Source organism: Catharus ustulatus, chromosome 3 (assembly GCF_009819885.2).
Source record: "Catharus ustulatus isolate bCatUst1 chromosome 3, bCatUst1.pri.v2, whole genome shotgun sequence".
In the NCBI taxonomy this organism is placed as follows: Eukaryota; Metazoa; Chordata; class Aves; order Passeriformes; family Turdidae; genus Catharus; species Catharus ustulatus.
Window position 1 is genome coordinate 7,637,693 of NC_046223.1, and position 24,314 is coordinate 7,662,006.

Sequence of the window (24,314 nt, forward strand, 5' to 3'; positions counted from 1 at the left end):
ACTGCTAATACCTGCCTTGCCCTGCCCGTGCCATTCCCGTCCTCTGCTCCCTCCTCCTTGCTATCCCCCTCATGCATATGGATGGACGCATGCGCCCACCGCCCTGGGCTAGATGAAGCGGAGCGGCGGCGGCGCTCCCAGACGGGCGGGCGGCTGCGGGGCGGTGCGTGTGCTGCATGTGCGTGTGTGTGTGTGTGTGAGTGAGTGAGTGAGTGTGTGTGCGTGCGTGTGTGTGTGTCTCGGGGGGGGCCAGGGCTCCGCCGCAAGAAATAAAAGGACTGGGGCAATAATCGCCATAATAAAGCAAAAAAAAAAAAAAAAAAAAAAAAAAAGAGAAGAAAAGGGAAAGAAAAGAGGGGAGGCGAGAGAATAAGACGGATAAAAGGAGGCCGGGCTGCTTTGCATTGAAGAGCGGGGCGCTATTGAAAGCGCTTGAAAAGCGGCGTTGTCCGGCGCGGGTGCGCCGCGGTATATTAGAGCGGGGTGGCGGCAGCAGGAGCAGCAGCGGCAGCGCCTCCTCCGCCTCCTCCTCCTCCTCCTCCTCCTTCTTCTTCTTCTTCTTCTTCTCCTCCTCCTCCTCCTTCTCCTCCTCCTCCTCCCTCCTGGCCCTCCCCGTCCCGACCCGGAGCGAGCGGCGGCGGCCCTACAGGCGGACAGCGCGGCGGCGGCATGCGTGCGCCCCGGCGGGCAGCCGCGGCGGCGTGCTCCATCCTCACCCTGCTCCTGGCGCTGCGGGCCGAGGTACGTACCTGGGCACGGCACGGGGCCGCTCTGGAGCCCGCTGCCGCCCTTTTGGCGCTCTCTTCTAGAGCTTGCGGGAGATGGGTTTGGGATATCCCGGACGGGCGCTTCTGCACGGCTCCTTCAGCCGGAGTGGAGCTGCTGCTCGTAACTTCTCTGTGGAGATGGCAAACGCGGGAGTGCTCCTTGCAGCAAGGCTTAATTCCCGCGGTTACTGCAAACCGCTTTTATTTTCACTGAAATCACTTTTTTCCCGATTTTCCTCTTTTTAAAATTTTTAAAATACTTTATTTTTTTGTTACTGAATTGAACAGCAGCACTGGTGTTTAATGAGCGGGCTCTGGGTCTCAGCTCGGCAGCTCCAGCCTTCCCCGGCTCAGCTGCAGCCTGGAGAAGGCAGAGGGGTGGCTGAGTGCCTTTCCAGGCAGTGCATTAGGAGCTACATCTTTTTGCTAGGTTTGCTCCTCGCCTATGCACTCTTGGTTTGGTTTAGTTTTATTTTCTAACCATTTGGAAGCCGTCCTCACGCTGTTGTGGGCTTGTTTTTTTTTTTTTTTTTTTTCGGAGCTGGCACTTAAGGTTGTTTTTTGGCATTGACGGCCGTAATTTAGTTGGGCTGATTTATGAGCCCTTCTCATGGATGTCTGATAAGGGAAAGCTTGAAGTGGTTATCTTTGCTTCTTTTTTAATATTATGCATGTGCTTCTTGAAAGCACACTTAAAATTACTTTTTCCTGTCTTCAGAGTTGTGGTAGATTATGTTTGGGGGAAAAAGTTAGGCAACTGCCTGTCTCTTGTTTCTTTTTTTTTATTATTTTTGTTTGTTTGTTTTGTTTTTTCCCTTCGGTTCTTTCTTGGGATTAACAGGTGACTTTAGCGTCGGGACAGTTCGAGTTGGAGATCTTATCCATGCAAAATGTGAATGGTGAACTGCAAAATGGAAATTGCTGCGATGGCACCCGAAACCCAGGAGATAAAAAATGCACCAGAGACGAGTGTGACACCTATTTTAAAGTTTGCCTGAAGGAGTATCAGTCACGGGTCACTGCTGGTGGTCCTTGCAGCTTCGGATCCAAATCCACTCCTGTCATCGGAGGAAATACCTTCAATTTAAAGTACAACCGGAATAATGAAAAGAACCGGATCGTTATCCCTTTCAGCTTTGCCTGGCCGGTGAGTTGCTTGAGCTGCTCTGGCTCTGGTCTCTTGGATGGTGCTTGAGATGATGTCCTTAAGTGAGCTGAACTCTGACTTCTTGTGCCAGGGGAAGAGGGATCAGGATTTGGGAGGGAGCAGGCATCTTGGCAAGAGCGTTGGGAATCCGAAGTACAGAAATGAGTAAATGTAGTGGTGTTTTTGTTTTCGTTCCCTGAGGCTCACAATGCACAGCCTGTTAAATTTGAAAGTCAGATGTGCAGTGAGGGGGATCTAAATGGGTCGGGGAAGCAAACCCAGTATCTCTGCACTTTACAGCATGAATAAGTCTCTTGAGACTTTGAAGGTCAAAAGTTCATTTTTTTTTCTTTTTTTTTTTCTTAACCAGTGAAATCTTGGGCTTAGGCCAGAAGAGCAGTGGGTTAGGGGCTATAGAGGGATCCCGTGTGAAAAGTGTGTGTCATAGCTGGCCTCCTTCCTCGGAGCGTGTTTGGGAAGGCTTCCTGCTTCTCCCAAGGGGGAATCTCACTGCGCTGCTCGGTGTGGATGGGAGCTGCTGTTGCTGTTCTTGGTGAAGTAGTTGCCAGCTTCCCTGGGAAGCTGGACTCCAGAAGCTAAAGACTGAGAAGAGCCTGGCTTTAGCTTTTGGTGCACTTCACTCACCCCTCCCCACTGTGTACCTTTTCCTGGCTACCTGCCTCTACGGTCCAGAGATTCCCTCTAGTTGTGTGCAAAACTCAGTGGCTCAGGGAGGTGGGGTTTTTGCCAAGCACTTTTCCAGTGTTGTCCACTGTAGTAAGTACTGGTGAGCCTTACAGGGCAGAGAGATGAAGGATGAGTGACCCCTTCCTTCATCAGTGATCCTGCTTTATTGTTGGCTGGAAAAAATATTCGGGCATCACTGCTGCTTGTTCCTTCTGGAGGGCTCAGGAGGGCTGAAGCTTTGATGGTCAGTGAGCTTTGCAGAGGAACCCTCAGGTCCCTGCACAAAAAGGGAGGACCATCTTTCCCAAATGGCCATCAGACAGCACAGACCCACAGAAGCAGACTCCAGGGCCACAGGATCGGTGGACATGGAAGAGTGCCATGACCTCGGATGGCTGGAGGTGCACAGTTTTTGTGCCCGGCAATGCTGCATGCAGGAGCTAGGGGTGGCTGAGCTGGGGGGCTCCTGTCTGGCTTTTGAGGTGCCTCTCTGGGATGCTGTGTTATAAATGCTGAAAGCTCCTAAAACTTGTATTTTGAGATCGCCTAGGAAACAAAACTGTTTCCCCCCCCACACCCCTTCTCCAAAGGTGCTGAGCAGACAGTTTCCTACCAACTGCCTTAAGAGTATGTTGATGCTCAGCAGTTTTGTAAATCCAGTCATCCTAACCTAGATGCCTAAGGTCATTTTTGGGAGGGGAGGAGGGCCCTGAATGTGCATGCAGGGGAGGGGTGAATCTCATTTCCTGTCTTCTGCCACTATAGCTGCTGGTGAGGTGGAAGCATGCCTAGACCCTCCAAAGCTTGGCCCTTCATGGCCGGATAAAGACTGGTTGCTGGGAGGGCCTGGACTTCTTCTGGGGGGAAGGAAAGCCTGCCCCAAAAGCATTCCTTCTCCAGTTGTGGTGTAGACACCCACTTTGTAGTCCTGCTGCCAAGTGCTGCAGGCAGCCATGTGTTCTTGAAGTGTCCTGTGCTGCCTCCTACCTGCCTCCTCTGTCAGCTGGGACTTGAGGAATACCGAGGACTGAGAAGGCACAAGGGAGAAATTAAGTCTCGGTTTTTGAGGAGATAGTATTACAAAGTACAATAGCAGAGTTAACGAAAGTATTCTCTGTTGGAAGTACAAGTCTGTCCTTTATTTCTTTCTCTTTAGTTTCTCTTTTTTTTTTCCCCTAACATGAAATGAGATAAAACTGTTATCAAATATACCATCAAAGGGATAAAGGGCTTTGTAAAAATCTGAGGTATTTGAAGCTCTGCCAATGGCTGTAGTGCTTGTGTTGCAGATTTTGACTTTTGTCAGAGAAGTCAGGTACATCAAGGATTTTTTTTTTTAACTAGCTCCCTTGAGTACCTTGAGTCTATATGTATGCATATAAAAGTGGTGTGAAAACCAAACATGTTACTTCTAACAGCCACTCTCTTCATAGGGTTGGGAAGAGAAATCTGTGTATAGAGGGTGGGTTTGGGGGAGTGGGGACCCTGGGAGAAGTCTCTTAAGCTTGCCTGCATCTTAGTAAAAAAATGCTTCTATTGTCCTATTGTCTAATCTCATTCAGCACTGGAATCCTAGATCAGCAGCAGCAAAACTCCAGTGCAGCCTTTGAAATGGGGAAAACTCAACAACTTGAGACACTTGTTCCATAAGCCTGGTATTTTGGAATAATCTCTTGCATTTTCCCAGGCAGAAATGCACTTTTTGAGACTCTGATGATAGTCTGTGTGTGATTATCAAGCTTGCTTCCCAGCTTTAGCTTTCACAGGACACAGCTTTTATGCTAGCCATTGTGACTTTCAAATGGCATTTGAACAAAAGAATATCTATGTGGCAAAGCTCTTATTTGTACTAAAATTGTGTACACAAATCATTTCAGATATTTTCAAAGCTCTATGGATAAAGTAGTAAACTCAATTTAGTCAGCTCTGATCTGATGCTGAAATTTCAGAACTTAAAAAACTCTTTAGGTGGCTGAATACTGTTGACTTCTGTAAAAGCTTGAGATTAGCATTGCATTTACTCATGTGGCTGATCATAAGAGGCATCTTTGAATACATTCAGCTGAAAATTATACTAGAGGTAATAAGACCAAAATATTAATCATATTGAAAATTCATGCCCTTCTCTGAAATGTGTTCTGCCCTCTGATAGAGGCTTTTCTTGAACGTTCCAGCTTGAGTCAGTAACAGTCTGAAGTGGTGTTGCCTTGACTACTTAAAAAAAAAAATTAAAAAGAAAAAGCCTCTTCCCATGTCAAGCTGCCCCCTTATGCCATTTGTGAAAAATAGTTGTGTTGCATTAGAGGCTTTTATTCATCATGCAGGCTAGGAAGGAGAATGGGGTGCATTAAAAGTATTGTGAGAGGGAGCTTGCAGTTGTCATGTAGATTTGAAGTGTCAGAGTCTTATTAATAACTTCTGGGGTTTGCTCTTGTCAGTTATGATATGTACCCATGTGAGTAATGGGTGTGGAGATGGTGGGCCATAAATTAATTTAAGTGATGGAAGGTTTGAGTAAGTTGCTAGGAAACAGGGCAGCAGACCAGCATAAAGGAACTGGAATGGATCAGAAAGCTGCCCCTGCAGTAGCTGGTAATTCTTCAGTAAATTGAAACAATAGTGATGATGATTAAAAAAGTAAAATGCACCTAGGCTCGCTTCCTACATTCATTTTAAGACTTCAGTGACTTTCTTGACAGGCAAGCTTGGCTTTTATGAAGCCATATAAAAAAAGAATGGAACAAAAGCGTTTCCATGTTCCACTTGTCAAAGTCTGTCTGAACAAGTTTTGTTCCAAGGCCGACACATGCTCTTCTCTCACATGAATCAAACCTCTGGCCTTTCTTAAAGAACCCCAAGTGTGATGTGTGCTGCACCTTGAGCGAGCTGAGCATCAATTAACTAAGCAAAACTTAACACTAAACTTTGCTTTTATGTAAAGAAAGTTCTTTTGGGGGTTTGGCGAGACTGAGTAAGAAGGTCGAACTTGGCAATTCCTTTGGTATGCATAGCTCCAATTTCAAACAGCTTGTTTATCCCAAAATTATGCTCCTTGTAATTATTTAATATTGGGGCCTATTGCACCAATGCACCAGGAAACTACTGAGGTGGAAAAAAACCCCTTCAGCATCTCAGTAAGTTTAGCATAAAATACAATTAAAAGGAGTTTTGAACATCTTATTTCAACCTTAAAATAAAAACAGTCAACCTAAAAAAATAAAATAGTCAGCCTGGCCCCTTTTTTTGACAAATCTTAGTGGTCCTGATTCCTGAAGATGTAAAATATGTTTTCTGGGTAGACGTTGTTTTCTGTGGCTAGAGAGACACAGTAAAAGGGCTCTAGTGGTTTTTAAGCTTTGTAAACTTTTCCCTCTTTTGACACAAGAGATGTCCAAAATACTAATCTGTAGCTGATAGTAAAGTAACAGCCTTTTGGATCAGAGAAAGAATAAACCATATCACTACCTTCATCTGTTTTTTTGGGGGGGGTTTTTTTTGGGTTTTTTTTTTTTTTTCCTTTTTAGCCCAGTATGTCCAAGTCATAAGACTAAAATTTGGCTTTTGATTTTGTTTCTTCTCTCCCTCCAGTTAACTTCTTGAAAACTTATAGGAGCAAATGCTAGATATTGTTTAAGCTTTTCTTGAACAATGCATGATAAGTCATCTTGGAACATGGGCAGATCAGAAGAAATTTTTATAATAACAAAATGCATATTAACCAAATCCATACTCTGTCATTTATTGTTGAATTAATAATATAAGAATAAATCTTAGCACTCAAAGTGTAAGGTTTGCCTAGGATTACTATTCAAAAGGGAGCTGGGAGTATTAAGTGACATCTGAAGCATAATTAGCATCACAAGGCTGTTTTTTTCCCAGGACTGGAGCGAAGTGATGCAGCCATTCAGAGGTTTTGCACTTCTTACGTTTTTAAAGAGGTTTTTTTATGTTCCAGCCAGTTCAGAGCTTCATCTTCATGGTAAATCCATTTGACTATATTAACATAACATATCTAAAAATAAATCCTCATCTTGCCTGCTTCTAGAATTTTTGTTTTGTTATAATAAAGGCCTGCTCCAATTTAACTTCAGTGGACCTGGCACTGAAGCTTATTCCTAAACTTTCTCAGGCTACGCACATCCAGCACTGTCAACTTGTTTATGCAGCTGGAAGTCACCATGGCTGAAAATGAATTGCATAAAATTGATGCTTTCTGCTTAAAGTTGTAGTTCACTCAAGGAAACATTGCTTCCCAGTGGGCTGGAGGAGAAGTTAGCTGGTTCTAAAACTGCTGGACTTGGGTCTGACCTGTTTATTGCAACTTCACTCCTAATGGAGTTGTGATGCCCTGCAAAGCAAAAGCCTTAAGCGACAGTTCTTAGAAGTACTTCTCTGTAGATAACACAAATGACAGAATTGGTCTTGAAAACTGAAACTAAGCTTGCCTTTGAATTTCTCTTGATGAACAGGAGTTTTATATGTTAATTGACTCAGTTCTAATAATTTAACTGGTAACCCCTGTGTCTTAACACAGGGGAAAGATGTCAAAATTAGAAGCTGTTGTATTTGTTTCTTGTTAGTCTGTGGAGCTCATGGGTCTGTGGTCACGGTTCTACAGCGTAAATTACACTCATTATTCTTGTAGTGTTCAGAAGAAACTGCAAAAAGTGGATAGAAGTGGTTAAAGTGGTTTGTAAATAGTCAAACATCCAGAGTCCTTTACCAGCTCAACCCAGTTCTTAGGCACTTAGGTAAATAAGTAGAAAGGCTTCTTGTTCAGGCTTGCTCCATGTGAACCTGACTGTTTTGCTTGGCTGGCTACTAGGTATTCTGGCTATTAACCTTGCCACCCTTTTGTAACTGGTGCATTTAATTATCAGTGGGATGCTTTAAACAGGTAGGGGGACTGATAAGGGCAGGTAATCTGCTTGTTGGGGAAGGTTGAAAGCAACCATTGACATTTTGGCCTATCTGCTCTCTTTGACAAGTGGGGCTCTGTGAGAAAATAACTCCGTAACTAGATAAGGTGCTGATTAAAATGCTGCTGTTGTATGAAGCACCCTGGTAGCTGAGATCGCTTAAAATCATTAGTTTGAAAAGAGAGGGGAAAAAAAGAAGCTGCTATATACTTTTTTTACTTTTTTTTTTTTTTAAGAGAGGGAGGAGGGAAGACCCCAAGTCTCCCCCCTGTGCCCAGTACATTGTCCTGTTAATGCATGCTAGTTTTATGATTGGAATACATTGTAGTCCGGCCACCCAGACAGAGGCATTGACTGCTAATATTAACCAAGAACAATAGTGTGGCCATACTGACTGCAGTGAGGATTACAGAACATAATGGGGCCTATCCAAAAATAATGCTAATACGGGACAAGCAACAGGAAGCAGCAGTAGACTCAGCATTGCTCGGCTCCCAGACAAACCATGGACTTACTTCACACAATGGCAACTTCAGCACATTATGTATTCACAGGATGCTCATTATTCCAGCAGGCTTGCCAGATCAGAGATCAGCCTGGTTTACTGGATGCTTAAGCGTATGCATAGTTTGGATAGCGGTACTTTTGTGTCCTTCATCATTTGGCTGTTGTAGTGCGGCAAAGGTCTTGACTCTGGCTACTGCCTTCCCTGTGCCAAGGCAGAACGGGGGGCAAGTCTCTCCTGGAAGCTGCTAATATGGTTAAATTTGTTTTCATGTCTCCTTTATGTGGCAGTGCAGAGTTTACTGGCACTTAGAGCAATAAAGGAACTACTCAGAACGAAGTCTAAAGGAGCAGTGTGCCGTGTTTTCGTGTGGGCATATTTTGATGAGGCTCTTGGCTGGGCTGACTGCTCGGGGTTCAGCCAAGCTCTTGGCCATAGGCTTAGAGGCATGAGATTGCTTGGACTGTGTTTATTTCACAGGGTTGAGGCAGTAACAGCTTTGCAGGGTGTTGCCTTGTCCTTAAGTAGGCTGTCCTGAAGAAGAGCTTCCTGATGATGTTCCATTTCATGAAAGGTTAAGAGGATTAGGTGCTTTTCCTTCTTTTCTGGAGTATGTTCACATTTTGGGTGAGGAAGCGGTTGCCTTTTAACTCCTTTGAATGGTATTCACTTGTCAAAGTTGACCAACCATGGCTCAATGTTGTGATGCATCTGTATAGTGACAGGGTACCCAAGTGACAGTCCTGGTGATGTTCAGAAGAACATCAGTGGGTTTGTGGCTAGCTTTAATCCTGCTCAGAGCTGCTCTCCTCCCTGGCCCTTGGGCACGCTGAAACATTCCTAAATTTCCCTCTCCCATATCTCACAGCTAGGCTTCCATGGCCTGCTGTGCCAGTGTCCTCCCCATCCTCCCTGGATGCAGACAGGGTGTGTGTGAGCACCCTTCTCAAGCTGGTGCTCACAGCTGTGCAGAGCGTGAGGAGAAGGTTGCTGGGCTTAACCTGCTCTCCTTGTTTGGCAGAGGAGGAGCAGGCGCAGCCTCTGAATGTAAAACTTCCCACTGCATTTGTCTAGTCATGGTTTCACATGCTCAGCAAAGCTCTTGCATGCTTTAACCACAGGGGTAGGAGGGAAAGGAGTTTGACGAGTTGCAAGCCCTTTGAAAATGGAGGCAGTGCTTCAGCTGAGGAGCTGGATATTTTAATCTTGCTCTGGCCCACTGACTTGCAGAGTGCCTTTAGAAGCCAAAGTACAAAAGCACCTCTTTTGGGTGGATGTTTGGATGAAGGGAGGGAAGAAGGTGATCAAGCAGAGAACTTTAAACACCTGTTTACCTGCAGCTGCCAGGATCCATTTAAATAAGGAGATTGCATTGCCCTTTGAGATCCTTAAAAGGGACAGTTTCTGATGAGTTTTGTGTCTTCACAGTCTCTTGAGTTGTAATATCAGTGAATCAAGACACAGTGTCTTATTGAGGAAAACAGCTCTTGCACACTGATGCTGGCTTTGTTTCTTGGAGTGTGAACTTGACCATTTCCGTCCTCTCCTAGCTTAGATCACAGAAGTTTTGCTTAAATTTACCATGCTGCCTTTTAGTCCTCTGGGCTGATCTGCAAAGTTACAGGACTTGCTGTTCCTTTCAAGCTGCCTTTCCTCTCAAGCCAGAATCCCTGCTTTCTGGTCAAGCTCAGGTTTACAGTGGCTAATTGGGTGTGACTCTGGAGAGTTCACTGCTGCCTTGTTGCCTAGGACATTGCTTTGATGGAATAAGGTGCATGATGTGGAATTCTTGTGTCTGGATATATATATATATTTATTCAAAGATGGATTGAGGTCATCTATGGGCATGGGAAAACTTAAACCTCCACACTGTAAGCAGTCATTCCTGAGATATCTGAATCCTTGATCTAGAGAGTGGGGATGATATGCACTTTTAAAAAATCTCAACAGTGCAGCTTTGCACAGGACTGCTTTTTGGGGGGCGCTTTGGGAATTAGCTAGAGGTATGTGATAGTTGTATTGCTGAAGGGGGTTTGCTACTGGTGTGAGGCTCTTGGTGTCTGTGTGGCTTTTGTTTAAAACTGTCCTATTTTGAACACAAAGTCTTGGGTTTTTTTGGTCTTTTCCCCATGCTGAGAGGGACAGAGCCAAACAATCAAATGCCATTTTTTGTATCATCCCTTTTCAGGATAGGGACTCTTCATTTAAAATATTCAGACAAAATGAGAGGGGACAGTTAGAAACAAGAGAATTTTCAGAGTAGGTCTGTTCCCCCTGCATTTTGTTTCCATCCAGTTCAGCTGAAGCATCTCCTCTCTTTTAAACAAACTCCTGTGTGGTAGTGGAAAGTGGTCACACAAGTATCTAGCAACAGTAGCACTCACAGCTAGGATTCAGCCTTTCCTTTCCTTAAGGGCTAGGTGTGTTGGTAAACAGTCCTGAGAACCAGCAGGGAACTGTTGCTATGAGTTTAGACAAAATATCTTCCAAAACAATTATGCAAGGCCGAAAGGAAAACATCCTTAACTTTATTGGAAGTAGTGCTAGTTGCCATAATTCATTCTCTATATCATAATATTTTTTGTCAAGCTTGCAGTAACATGTTGAGCTTGTGCTGCTTAATGTTGGTAATTAAACTACTGAGGAAGCACCCAAGATAGTGCAATCTGCTTCTGTAATATGGCTCAGGAGTTCTATTCTGAGTTTGTTTGTTTGTTTGTTTTGGTTCTTTCTTTTTTTTTACCACTGACTTGTGCAAGGACTTCTTAAATCTGTTTTAAGCAGTGTTTGATGATTGAGTTGCATTTTGGTTTATTTGATTTTCAGAGTTTTTTCAAGTTGTCAGACTTGATCTAGAATAGAAACAAGTAACATACAGCTTTTCATGAAATACTAACCAAAAGTGGTTCAGGCCAATGGAGCCTCTGCAAAGAAGTTTGGGTGCATGTCTTGGCTTGCCCAGCTTTGCTTACTTTTGGAAGCATTTTCCCACAGTTATCAGTGAACAGAATGGAATCCTGCTCTGCTTTGAATATGGAACATATTTAGGCTATACAGCAAGCCAGTGTCCATCACAAACTGGGTTTTCACTCAGAGGCTCATGCTGTGTCCAGTCATGAGAAAGCAGTCTGCTCTAACTCTTGTTTTCTTTTTTTTTTCTCCTTTTTTGTTTCCTTTCTTCCTCAGAAATCTGAGGTCTGCCTTACCCCTGTGCACCTTGTTGCAGCTCTCACTCTCAGAACTGTATTTTGGCCTCTTTTACAGAGAGGGTGAGAAACACTGCAGACCACAAATGAGCAGCCTGTGACTGAGCACGGACACAGTTAAGGAGAAATAAACCTTGGAATGCACAGTTGCCATGGCAAAGCATCAAAACTCTTTACAGAATTTTTATTTGTACTGTTATTAATCTGTTCTCCAGAAAGATGTTACATTTATTGCTTTATCTGTAATTATTATTATATTTGTTACTTTGTAAGTCATATTTTTTGCTTATTTTTCCTCTGCTTTTTTCCTCCCCCCCCCTTCTGGAGAGGAGGTGTTTTATTTTGGTTTTTAATCATTGTGTAAGTTTGGATATGGCTGGCTAAATGGCAACTTTGAAAGATACAGCCTGGATAATAATATCTCGGGGTAGAGCTAGAGGAGGAAGAGATGTTTTAATAGGTCTTGTTCTCAAGTTAGGATTGAAGATAAAGGTGGCTTAGATGTAATAGCTGGCATCTTTCCAGCCCATGGAGTCACTTCAGTCAGTTTATGCTTATGATTATTATTGTTGGAGTGCTGCAGAGCTCATTGGCAGCTTGCAGCATCTGTAAAAGTGACATGGGTGGATAGTGCAGCTTCTCTTTCCCTGCTCTTCCAGAAAGGCTGATCTTAGCCTTTGTTTTACAATGCTTCTCTCTCACCCCACCCCCTATCCATATCCATCAGTTCTGCCCTCCGTTACCTGATACTTGTGGGAGCTGCGATGGCCTTCATGCAGACTAAGCTTTCAAAGGGGGTGCTGAAAAGCAAAGTCCCTGGAGATTGTGCTGTCAAGGCAGGGCACAGTAATCTTAGCAACACTTCTTGCTTTCAGGATGGCTGGGGGGAGGGACATCAAGACTATTTTTCTGTAACTAAAATTCTTTTGAAGCAGTTTTTGAGAGTGGGAGTTTGGTTTTGAGTTTTTTGATGCTGCTGTGCTATCCCAGTGCTTTCTGTCTTCCCTGTGCAGTTGTCCCACATGCTTTATTTTGGCTGGAGTGCAGTGTCAAAGGCTGTACTTCCTGGTTAAGTACATAAGATGCTTTCATGATGACAAAGATGAGCTATCCAAGGTGAAAGGTCCTCTAAGTCAGACTGGATAAGGTAGCTTATGGGGTTTCAAGAAGATCATGTTTGTCTCAAGCATAATCTTTTACCTATTTCTGTTTTCAAGTATCTGCTTTGGGGCAGAGACCAGAATTTCTTTTTAATTAAAATTGCTGTCAGGTTTTTCTTTTCCTTAGTCACATGTGGCTTTGAAACTAACTCTTCTTTCTCTTTTGCAGAGATCGTACACATTGCTTGTTGAGGCATGGGATTACAATGATAACTCCACGAGTAAGTATTGCTTCCTCTAGCTTATTTAGTTCCGACATCTCTATGTCCTGGGCACTGAAAGGCCTCTAGGAGCCTCACCAGCTTGCTATTAGAACACAAGGAGAGGGAAAAGCTCTCCCCAAACAATTTGGAGCAGTTTCTCCAGGTTCTGCAGCAGCCTGTCTCACTCACTCACTCACCTGCAGAGGGTGAGTAGCTCACTCACCTAGGCACCAACAGTGTGATGCCTAAAACTAGATGCTGTTAATTCCTTATTTCTTCTTTGGGAGAGTAAAAGCCAATGGATTTCTTCAAGTTTTGTTTAGTCTTGTTTTGTTCTTTTTAATTAGAAATAATATTCAGAAGCCTAAGTCTTGTTTATGTGAGACCTCTCTGTGAACTGAGTACTTGTCAAAACTGATTGTACCACTTTTAAGAAAAGAAAAAAAACACCTTAAAATCTGCATAAGACTTGATATCAATATCCATCTAATGACTGTAGATGGGAAATAGGATTTACTACAGGCTCCTCCTTGGGAGCTGAATATCTGGGGGTTTATATGCAGGGGCTGAAAAAATATTTACCAGACACCACCTGGTAGAGCTGGCTGAAAATCAAGGGTGGGGATCTTTCTCCTGGAATGTGTCTGGTTGGTTTCAGAAACATTCTCCTAAGCTTTTCCCGTGGCTAGAGGAAGCTGTGCAGGGTCTCTTGGCACATGAGCTGTTCTGCTTTTTGCCTGCTGTTACTGAAGGAGGTAGGCAAAATCAGCTCTATTTCAACTGAGGGTGTTTAACAGTGTGTGTGGTAAAAGCCACAGGAGAGAGTGTGAATCTGAACTCATAAAGCTTTTGTTGACATAACAGGCCTTTTCCTCCAGCAAGGAAGCAGCACTGCTGTGGTCCACCGTACAGAAATCTTACAGCAGCTTCTTGCAGTCTGCTTTGGAATGCCAAGGTGGCAGCCATGCAGGAATGAAATGGGCTCATGAGAGACAGGCTTTGTAGAAGTCTGCACAGTGCTGTGCTTTTATGTTTCAATTGGTGAAGAGTGCGTAGCTTGGAAACTACTCTGTGCAGATCTGCTCCTTATATTTTTTTAAAATGTACATGAGATCTCCTATTAATTCTTCGTTCCATAAAAGCAGTTCTTGCTTGAAATAAATCATGTGGGATAGGCACAGCCAGCCTCATTCAGCCCTGTTGCAGTACCTGTGATTTCAGACTCTACCCCAGCACAGTCATGGAGCAGTGGCTGGGAGATTTCTTGGACATAGAGGAGAAGAAAGTAGATGCTGCAGCAGTGAAGTACTAAAAATTGAAGAATTCAAAATGAAAGTCTTGTTCATAGTAGGATCTGAGAATTTTTTCAGACTGGGTCTCTGCCACTTTTATTAGAGCTCATCTTTTTTCATGAAACAAGTGCGTTTCCAAAGCTACACAATGAACCCTTTCTTTGCTTTCATGTTCTGGAAGTACAATTGTCTTCAGACAAAATTACCTCATTTCTCAGCAGTGCATTTGACCAAGTGCAGACATGTTCTTGCATATGTTCCTGATCTGCATTCTTGTTCCAGCTTCGCTGTCACTTAGCCATCTGTAGGTCACTATAGTTGCTGCACTGCACAAAACTTCTCCTTTGTGCTGCATGGCTTGACTTAGCTTTCCCAGAGCTGCAGAGTAAGGCTTGAAGAGCTAGTTAAGAAAACAATTAGAACTAAACAATTGTCATCATATACTGTGAAGAGTGGGATTTTTTGATGTCCAGGATTTTCTTTTACCCTAATTGCCACTGAATTGTAAAGACCCCATGAGAGCTCTCAACAATAAAAGTAGGTTTAGTAGGCCTTGTGTGACTTTTCAATAGCTCTGAAAGCATCCTCTGATCAATGCGGTTGTTAGAAGATCCTTGAGTGGATGCTTCCTTCCCCCTGCTACATTCCACTCCTCCTACGTTCACTTTACCACATACTCTCTCGTCTCACTTCCAAGAGTGGCTTGCAGTCAAATTCTGGCCCTGTTGAAGTTGATGAGAATCATGCTTTGTTGGAGCCAAGATTCAACTCAAATGGTTTTCTTACTCTGCTTCTTGTCTGGTTGCCATCTTGCTACTGTTGCTTCATACATAAAGCTAATGGGCTGACATTGCATCTCAAACTATGTCAAAGAGCTATTGTAAATTACTGGTATCAGTTGCATGGGAATTCCAGGCAGGCATAAGAGACTTCAGCACAATGTAAATCAAGCCATAGCTGGAAGTTGTCTGAAACAAAGACTTTCAAAAATAACTGTGCTGTCCTTGGCCACTCAAACTGCTTAGGGGAGTCTGGGCTTTTTCTGTTGTTGTTTTTTCTTCCTGATGCTAGATAGTTATAATTTGCAGACATTGGAGCATTGAAAGGCAAAGGTGGGCAGTCAGAATAGCTCAGTTCCTTGTGTCTAAAACCTTTGATACAGTTGCCCACTGAATAAAAAGAGAGATTTATGGCTTTGAAGTGTAGCCACAAGAAGTGAATAAAACCAACAGTCTCTGACAGTGAAGTGCAGAGCGGAAGCCTGAGATGTACAGAAAGCCTCTCTCTTCCACTTCATCAATTTCTAATGGGTTAATGCTTCCTCTAACCTTTCTATCAAAGCATGAGGTTCTGAGTCAGATGAAGGCAGTGGAGTTCAGAAGATCCCTTTGTCTCAGGCCTGGCTGACTGCTGCTTTTTATTTACTTAACCATTCTGCTGCGTTGGGATCGCTTCCTATAAAACTGAAACCATGGTTGGTGCAGGCTAAGAATGGCAGGGTTGTTGCAATGCCTCCCCTGGAGTCTGGGTCAGCACCCTTGTGTAAGTGCACACTGACAGGTGGGAATAGGCAAGGGTGGAGGAGTTTTTGTACAAGAATGAACATGCCAGCGCTTCATTGTGAAAACTGTGGGTGATGGCTAATGGAAAGGGAGCTTAAACCTGTGAGACTACACTTGAATTCGGTGGATGGGGGTAGTTTTAAAATGTGTATCCAATGGAAGACATTTTTTCCATGGTCTGAAGTGAAATTGCAGCTGGGTTTCATCTGAGCATCTGCAAAAAAAAGTGAAGTCCAGTGGACTTAGAGGGGTGTTTCCATTTGAGTTCAGCCTGTGGTTAAGGTCTCCAAAGAGCTAATGGCTGGAGTGAGAGGTCATAGACATACAGCAAGGACAAGCTTCCTAATGAGCTGGCAGATAGGGGAAGAATGAAAGAGCAGAGGCAAAGGGAAGGATAGCTTTTTCAAGGCAACTCCCTTTCGGGTGCCAAGGACTGAAATAGTTGTCAGTGGTATGTTCCCAAGGGGGAACAGGAAAAGACTGGAAAGGCAAGAATGAGTGTGGGGGTGGAGGTGTGGGGGCTGGCTTGCAAAACAGAATTGAGTGTCATTCTCCTCTTCTCCTGCCACTTACAGGAGAGGATAAAGTTTTATTCACAAGAAGCAGGATGTCTTATGCATACTCGGTGTTTGGGGAAGTGCCTTTGCTTTCCAGCTGTGCTGTGGATGGAGAGTAATCTTAGCAAGGGCATCTCCAGCACGCATGAGTGGAACTATAATTGCCAGACCATCCCCATTCAAAATGAGCAGATATGCATCTGCTTAAGTACCTCTTAGAATTAGTCAATAATCTTGCTGATGAGATCTAAGAGCCTTACACCTGCACAACACAGAACATGATATTGCTTTGGATGTACCAGTATGGAAAGGTCCTTAGGCATCCACATTACCTGTGAATGGGATTTAAATTAATAAAGGCCTGCATGCATGTGAAAGTCTGACACATAGTTGAGGAGTTGGGGGCTTAGTGCCAATGAATAATATAAAGTGCTTTAAATGGAAAATAGTATAGAACCAGAAATACCAGAGGGTAAGAAGTTGTTGCCCTTAATTTAACACTGTAAACACATGCTGTAGTCTCAAGTTCCAAATACCCCCAAAAATGGGCAAATGCTCACAATGTCTGAGTATTGACACTGTTGTGTGGTTGTGCAGCAAGAGCTTTGACTTCTTTTCAAACTGCAGGCAAGCAGGCAGGACCTAGTGGTGGACCTATAGTGGGTATCTGAAGCTTGAAAAGCCTGTTGGGAAGTTCTTCTTTGAAAGCTGTAAATCAAAGGTCCTTAGCAATACATTTAAAAGTATCTTAGATTAAAAACTGCTCATGTGTCATCTTAGGCTTTAATAGCAGCTTCATTAGTCTTCAGCTCTGCCTTCTGTAAAATCCCGAAAGGTTCTTTTGTAGTTGCTGGAAGAACAAGCAGCACATCAGTACATTTTAATTCTTAACACTCAGAGGTGCCAGTACTTCACACGGTGCTAACACATCATTGGCAAACTGCCTTTCTACCTCAAATTCTCCTGTCTCTGGATTATGCTCCCATGTACTCACTGTTGGTTTTGAACTCAGTCTGCAAGGATATTTTGGCTGTTTTACGATAAACTTTCACTCAGCAGTCAAGTGCTGGGTAGCAGCAGGTCGTAAGGCAGTGTCAGATCGTTTAAGTCACAAGACCTGGACTACAAAGTGAAATACCACAGATATATACAATGTTCCAAGCAAATGTGAAATATTATTATTTCAAGCCATAATTTAGACAGTTGTATCGCTCTGAAAGCCAGAAGACTTTTGCTAGAACTAAATGTCAAGTGGAAACCTAAGCTTTGAAATGCTCTGTAGAAAGGAAGGGGTTCTATAGCACATATATGCAGTAGTTTGAGTCTTCTGCTTGGTTGTCTTGACGTTGTACTCTGAGCTCCCATCTGAAAACAGGACTTTCATGGTATTTCTCAGCCAAAATCTGGTGAGATTGCTAATGTCATCTGAATGCTGGAGTTGGTAGTTTTAAATTTAGTGTTTGCACATAAGGAAAAGGCTGCAAACCTTTTGCAGTGCCTATGTTCAGTCTGTAGACAAGGCTTTATTAGGCTATTGTAGTATGTTGTTTTTGTAAATGCTCCAGTTGAAAACAAAACTAGTGCCATTAATGGAGAAGCAGGGGAAAACACATTTTGTACCAGTCTGTTGAAGCTGAATTTTCTTTAGTCATGAAGTGTATGAATTCTTAGTGGATGCCCTTACACTGCAAAAGGGATAAGTGATTGGCAGTAACTGAACAGTCCCTTTTGATTTCAAGCTTTGTTCAGTTTGATAATGCTGCATGTGTGTTTCAGTTAATGGTTTGTAGCTCCAAGGCAGCCTTATCTGACTGTCTAAAACAGAAAATTAATAAAACCAACTGGCTGCCTCAGTCTTGCCTGTGAAGCTGGAGCACTGTGATGTGGGAGTTAAGGACGAGACCTAAAGGAAGTTTTAACTCTGTCACCCTTTGTGCCTCACAGACCCTGATCGCATTATTGAGAAGGCTTCCTACTCTGGCATGATCAATCCCAGCCGCCAGTGGCAGACCCTGAAACACAACGCAGGAGTTGCCCACTTTGAGTACCAAATCCGAGTCACCTGTGCAGAACATTACTACGGCTTTGGCTGCAACAAGTTCTGTCGGCCCAGAGATGACTTCTTCACTCACCACACCTGTGACCAGAACGGCAACAAGACCTGCTTGGAAGGCTGGATGGGACCAGAGTGCAACAAAGGTTTGTGACAAATGCTCAGCCTGCAGACCAGTGGGATGGGAGGGATTTGAGGGCGTCATATCCAGGTTACTTTCAGTGTGCAGACAGGGGGCTAAGGACTGATGGGACAGAGAACAGGAGGAGAGTAGTTTTTGCCTTGTGTTAAAGTCTTGGAGAGAGTACTGGGCACTTAGCAGATGTGTTCTTTCTCTGATTATCCACATATTTGCCCTTGGGAAGAAAACCCAGCCCACTGACTTCAATGGGAGTTCTGCTGCTGACTTCAAAATGGATTTCCCCTTTGGTGCAGAACTTCAAGACAAGCAGGAAGGAGAGACTTGTTTTAAAGCTGACCTGGCAAGTGGAAAGCTTTGGTGTTTGAAAAGTCCCAGGCTTGTTTGTTCCACCTGAGATCATGTTCAACATGTTTATTAGGGAATGGCTTCTACCTAAGTAATTGGGGAAGGAGAAAGCAGGACTGAGGAACAGAGTATCAGCCTGTCTTAATGACTGACTTTACCTGCAATTTGAATTGTTGCTCATCTTGATATTCTGTCTGTTCAAAGATACAGCCAAAACGAAATCCAGAGTAGTTAAAAGCTGCTTTGAATTAGATATAAAGCCAGGGAGAGAGGCCCAGATCACCTGCAAAAGACAGAGAAAGAAAACCTGTAGACTTCAAGTGACCTGAGCTCTCCAAGGCAAGATGGTTTCTCCCAGATAAAAACAGCTCTTTGAACAGCACTAGGAATGATTCCTCTGCAAAGTCACAGGAACAGATTTTCTACAGAAAGGAAAAGTTGAAAGATTTCCTATCCCAGCAAGACACCTACCTTGGTTTTCCTTCCAGTGTACTTGATAGGAGACACAAGCATCACTTGTTAAAACCTTGGATTCAGCAGGATTATGATGCTGGTTACAGATTAAAACATTCCCACGGGCATGAGGGTCTCGGAAGCGGGCAGCGTGCTGATACTCTTCTTTTTTATTGTTTTAACAGCTATTTGTCGTCAGGGATGTAGCCCCAAGCATGGTTCTTGCACAATTCCAGGAGAGTGCAGGTAAATGCTTCCTATCCCTCTTTGCTTTCCCCCCACCCCTCCCCAACTAATTAAACAAGTGATGCTAAGCACAATAGGACTGGGGAGGGAGGGTGTTTTGGAAGTTGTGGTTTTGAGCAAGACATGTTATTTGCCCAGAATAAGGGGGGAGCAGGCTTTTAATGCACTGGTCATTTTAAGAAGCTTTTGGTTTGTGAAATGGTTGCACTGAGGGAGAGGGGGGTATGGGATAAATCACATGAATACTGCCTAATGAGCACTAGTTGTTTCTGCCTAAATAGTGCAAATGTTTGGTGGCTATGTTTTTTCCAACAGCCTGATTAATAGACTTTTTCAATTCCAAGCTTGAAGTACAGTGTACTTTTTCTCTCTTCTTCTACCTTTCAGTGTTTCCCCCTTCTTCCCTCCCACCCCCTGGTTTCTTCCATCGGTAGGCAAAAGTCAAGCATTCTTTAGAATGGGATTAGTTGAATCTCTGGGTCCCTTTCCCATTGTGAGCCTGGCTCCGAGTGCTGAGAGGTTAATGGCAGGGATGAAATCTTGTCAGTGGGCTCTGATGAATGCTGAATTTTGTTGCAGTACTTTGAAGTCCCTTCTGTCCTGGCAAGGAGACAATGGAAAGCAGATTTTATCCACAGCCCAACAATTAAATATCTGGAATGCTTTAAAATATGCAGCATATATTTGCAGCACAGGGAAGTTTTGCCTCTTACCGTTAGAGGGGTCATGGATATTAAATGTAGGTATTCTTTATCAATAAACAGGTTCCAAGTTGCTGCATGTAACCCTTTGTCATTTCTGTGTACAATTGAGAGCTTCAGATGTTACAAAAATGTTGATATTGATCCTGTGTAGGAAGAGTTAAAAGTGAAGTTTGGGTATTCCTGAATCAGACTCAGAAGTTTTAAGGAATAGAAAGTAATTTTTCTGCCTAACAAGCATATTGGTGGATTCTCTGTTGCTGGAAACCTTTGCATGAAGTGCTTGATGAGCTAGAATTCCAACAGGAACTGAATCTGGACTGTCTGACTGACTATTCTATAAGAATTCTGCCTAAATGGGCATAGTAGCTCATTCATTTTCTCTGCTTCTGTAATTCATGCTTCAAAACAAAAAAAAAAAAAATTACCAAGGAACCATCTAAAAGTGAAGTGGGAAGTAACCTTTCATTCTCACAGGGCCATGGCAAAGTGAAAGTCCAGCTGGGGGGATGGACTGTTGTGACTTGTCCTGTGATTTTAATGTTTAGCAGCACTGGTAGAAGCTGGTTAACCCCCAGAACAACAAATCTAAATCTTTTTTTAATTAAAAAAAGGGCTAACAAGTAGTAAGCAGTATCAGGGGGCCAGATGGTGAGAGGAGCATATCAGTCAGGGCTACCAGTGATTTGTGCTGCTGTCATCAGAATAAACATGCCTTGTAGGGGTTGCTGTCTCCTAGTCAGAACAACAGGCTTTGTTTCCAGATTTTTTTTTCTTCCCTTTCTCTTTCTAAGTCTGTTGCCTCCCACTCACTGCCCAGACATGCACTAGTGCTCTTATTTACTTAAGGTGCAACTTTCCCACACTTGATTTGCATAGTCTTGAAACAATGCTGTCCTTCTGGTGCTTTCAGATAACTTCTGCTTGCCAAGTTAGACCACTATCTTTAAAGTGAACACAGAAACAAGATTTTATTTTCTTTTAAGTTTTGATGAGTCATATAGCCTGTATGCTACAAATGCAACACGGTTTAAAAATAACATCCAAGCAGAAACTGCTCTGTGTTCTGGTACAACAGACAATTTGCAAACGTTCTTAAAATATCCTTTTCCCTTTTGCTGCCAGTCACTTTCTTCAATGCAGGCTAGCCAACTAAACCATTTTTACTCATGAATCACTATACAAGGAAAGTTAACTTTAAATTGCTCATGAGAAACTGCTGCATACATATTATTAAACACGAGCTATTACTGTGAATCTTTTTCTGGAATTGATATCCCACTTTTTTTTCCCTAAATACCCATAGCCTTATCCAATCTTGTTATGTCTTGAAGCTGATGTTTGAAGTAGTACCTTTGGCTCTAAAGCTTATGATTTTTTTTTTCCTGTGTGGTGTGGGGTTTTTAAATTATTCTGCTTTCTTTACACTTGTTCTAAAGGAAAAAAAATCCCACTGCCACTTTGATTTGATGGGAGTAAAATCCTCAGTTTGGATACCTGCTTTTGCAGGTGAGGTCCCTTAGTTTGGCTTTTTTACACAGGCAAGTTGCTTTGAAAGCAATACAAATTAAAAGGGTCTGGTCCTAAATTTTGATCTTTGTGCATTCTCATTATATGCCCTATATGCCAAGAGCTACTTGAGGAAGGTTGTTTAAAAAAACCTTATCTGTTTTTTTTTCATGTTCTTGCACTGACTGGTTTGGTTTTTTTAACGCACAAGCTAATAAGAATTTCCCATTGACTTTGAAAAGGCTGCTATTGTGATAGCTGTTAAGAAAAAAAGTTAATTAGGATGCAGTTTGTCACCTGAGATTTTTAGAAGGGAAGTCAGACTTACCACTGGCTGTGTGTACTTATCCATTGGATAGATCCTTCTGGCTTTTTCCCATGAGAAGAAATTGCCAGCAGAAGAATGGTGGGGGGTTTTACAAATAGAAAGCTTAGCTGACTTCTGTAGAGCTGAGGTTTGTTTTCATAATTTAGTGACAGCTTAGTGCATAATTGCTGCTGATCAATTACTCTCAGGGCCTGTTAATGAAATACAGTACCTCAAAAAGACCTTGCTTTTTATTTTCAACTTGTTTTGGTTGTTTCTATCTATAGATCCACTTTAATTTGAAGGATCCTTGGTCTTTCTTTCTAGTGAGAACTAAATGAAAGCCAAAATAAGCTTTCCCTTAAGGGAGCTTTACTTTAAAAGAATATCTTCGTTTCGAGTAGAGAATTCAGGTAGCTCATTGATGGTGACAATAAAGAATTGAAATAGTAGTAAATTCTTCAGACATTAGTGTTTCTCAGAATTGGATATGATTTAGTTATTCCCTGAAAAGAGGTTATTGTTATAAATCAAGCTCAGAAACATGCCAACAGCTCATCTTTGAACTCATGTAAAGTCTTGCCTTGCTGCTTTCTTCCATCCCTGACTGTGGCCCAGTCCATCCTGATTCTGTGTGTGTCTCTATTCAGAATAAGGGTGGCTTCTGATAGAGCAGGGAACTCCTTGTGTTTTGCTACTGCCTTGCCAAGGGCTTAGAGTTGGTGGTTATGGTTTTGTTTGTCTTCCTGCAAATCCAGCATGGCTGAAATGCCTGGAACCTTGTATTCATGAGGATCTCTGGATAACTGTTGTTTCCACTGACTTTTTCTTCTCCCCTCAATTTATAAAGCACCCTGTCAAAGTCCAGAGATTGATTTGTAGCGCACACCCACCCTCTCTGCCACATTTATGTGAGGCTCCAAAAGAGTAGTATTGTGCTGAATGGCCTCATGCTGGTTTTCTCAGAACAGTTATTCTTTTGTCAGGAGGCTGGCTACAGAGACCTTGGCAAAACTACCAAAATGTTTGTTTACAAGAAACCATCAAACAATCCTTGAACAGCTTCTCCCCTTCCCTCATCCTGCCCTTCTCCCCCCACTTCCACAGCCTTTCTTCAAGCTTTGGAGTTATACACTCATATCTACACATAGCAGTTATGATGGGTTTGGGTTTGTTTCCCTGTTCTTATTTTTTATTTCCTTCTTTTTTCTCTTTAACTGAAGGTGTCAGTATGGATGGCAAGGCCAGTACTGTGATAAGTGCATTCCACACCCGGGATGTGTCCATGGCACTTGCATTGAACCATGGCAGTGCCTCTGTGAAACCAACTGGGGTGGTCAGCTCTGTGACAAAGGTATGCTAATCCCAGGGGGCCGTGTTACACTTGAATGTCAGTGCTGGTAGACTCTGCACTGAGGGGCTCAGCACTCCTGAAACGTGCTGGGAGCGTGCTGGCCCTCAGCTGCTTGGCCTTGTCCCCACTGCTGTTCTGGCATCTCTCCCTGTCCTGTCCCACTCCTGTGTGGGGAAGAATTCTGTAAAGGCTCTGGGATAACAAACGAAAGCACATGGTGATGTTCCTGTAACTTTCCAGCCTGGTTTCAATGCTCCTCCCCTCTTGTAGATTTGAATTACTGTGGAACCCATCCACCCTGCTTGAATGGTGGTACCTGCAGCAACACTGGCCCTGACAAATACCAATGTTCCTGCCCAGAGGGCTACTCGGGACAGAATTGTGAAATTGGTAAGTGTTGGATGGAGCTGCTGAGCTGCTATCTGACAGTTAATCTCTGCCAGCTTTTGGTGGCTGGTTTTGGATGCACTTTACAAGAAGGAGAACTCAATTTGTAGTATTCCCAGTCAGGGCTGGGTACAAAGATCCAGCCTTTCCTATTCATGCTTTATCAAGAACGTTTGGTGTCTCTGAACATCAGCTTTCTGCTCACTGGGGAGGTGACTCCGAGCTGCCCTCTCTGGCTCCAGCAGGTACCAGTCAGTGTGCTGATGAGGTTAGCATGGAAGGAGACTTTCTGGGAGCCAGGAAATTCCTGGTTCTTGCAGGAGCACAGTGCAGCAAGAGTAATGATGGTGTGCCCAGAGCAGAAGCATGTGGAGGGAGCAGGGGTGGCATTGCTGCAGCCTCTGCCATGATGTTCTTCTGTCGCCGTGTAGCGGAGCACGCCTGCCTCTCCGACCCTTGTCACAATGGGGGAAGCTGCCTTGAGACATCCACGGGATTTGAATGTGTGTGTGCTCCTGGCTGGGCTGGACCAACCTGCACTGACAGTGAGTCCTTTTCAGTGTTCATTCAAAATGAGCCAGTTTGCTGATTTTGATCAGGCTTTCTAATCCCTCATAAACTTACAGGGCAGACTATTTAACCTTTCCTAGCCTGAGCATTGCTTCCTAGCAGCCATTTACACCCCTGTGCACTCTCTTCCCCTTTGCTTGTACCAAGGTTTTTGTCAACTACCAGGAGAAAGACTAGCCAAAATCATCTTGAAAGAAGCAGAATGCTGAATTTTTGTAGCATTCTGGCATATTGTTAAAAAT

General features: G+C 43.4%; 1 protein-coding gene across 1 annotated transcript in view; it reads left to right on the plus strand.

The window, feature by feature from the left end:
• Positions 1–665: 665 nt before the first annotated feature.
• Positions 666–24,314, plus strand: part of JAG1 (jagged canonical Notch ligand 1) — a 34,316-nt gene continuing 10,667 nt past the window's right edge. Inside the window, exons 1-8 of the mRNA XM_033056174.1 lie at positions 666–741; positions 1,609–1,914; positions 12,561–12,612; positions 17,950–18,204; positions 19,184–19,244; positions 22,985–23,115; positions 23,386–23,505; positions 23,934–24,047. Of these exons, the coding sequence (XP_032912065.1) occupies positions 670–741; positions 1,609–1,914; positions 12,561–12,612; positions 17,950–18,204; positions 19,184–19,244; positions 22,985–23,115; positions 23,386–23,505; positions 23,934–24,047 (1,111 nt within the window). The 5' untranslated portion in view covers positions 666–669. The remainder of the gene's footprint in view (positions 742–1,608; positions 1,915–12,560; positions 12,613–17,949; positions 18,205–19,183; positions 19,245–22,984; positions 23,116–23,385; positions 23,506–23,933; positions 24,048–24,314) is intronic.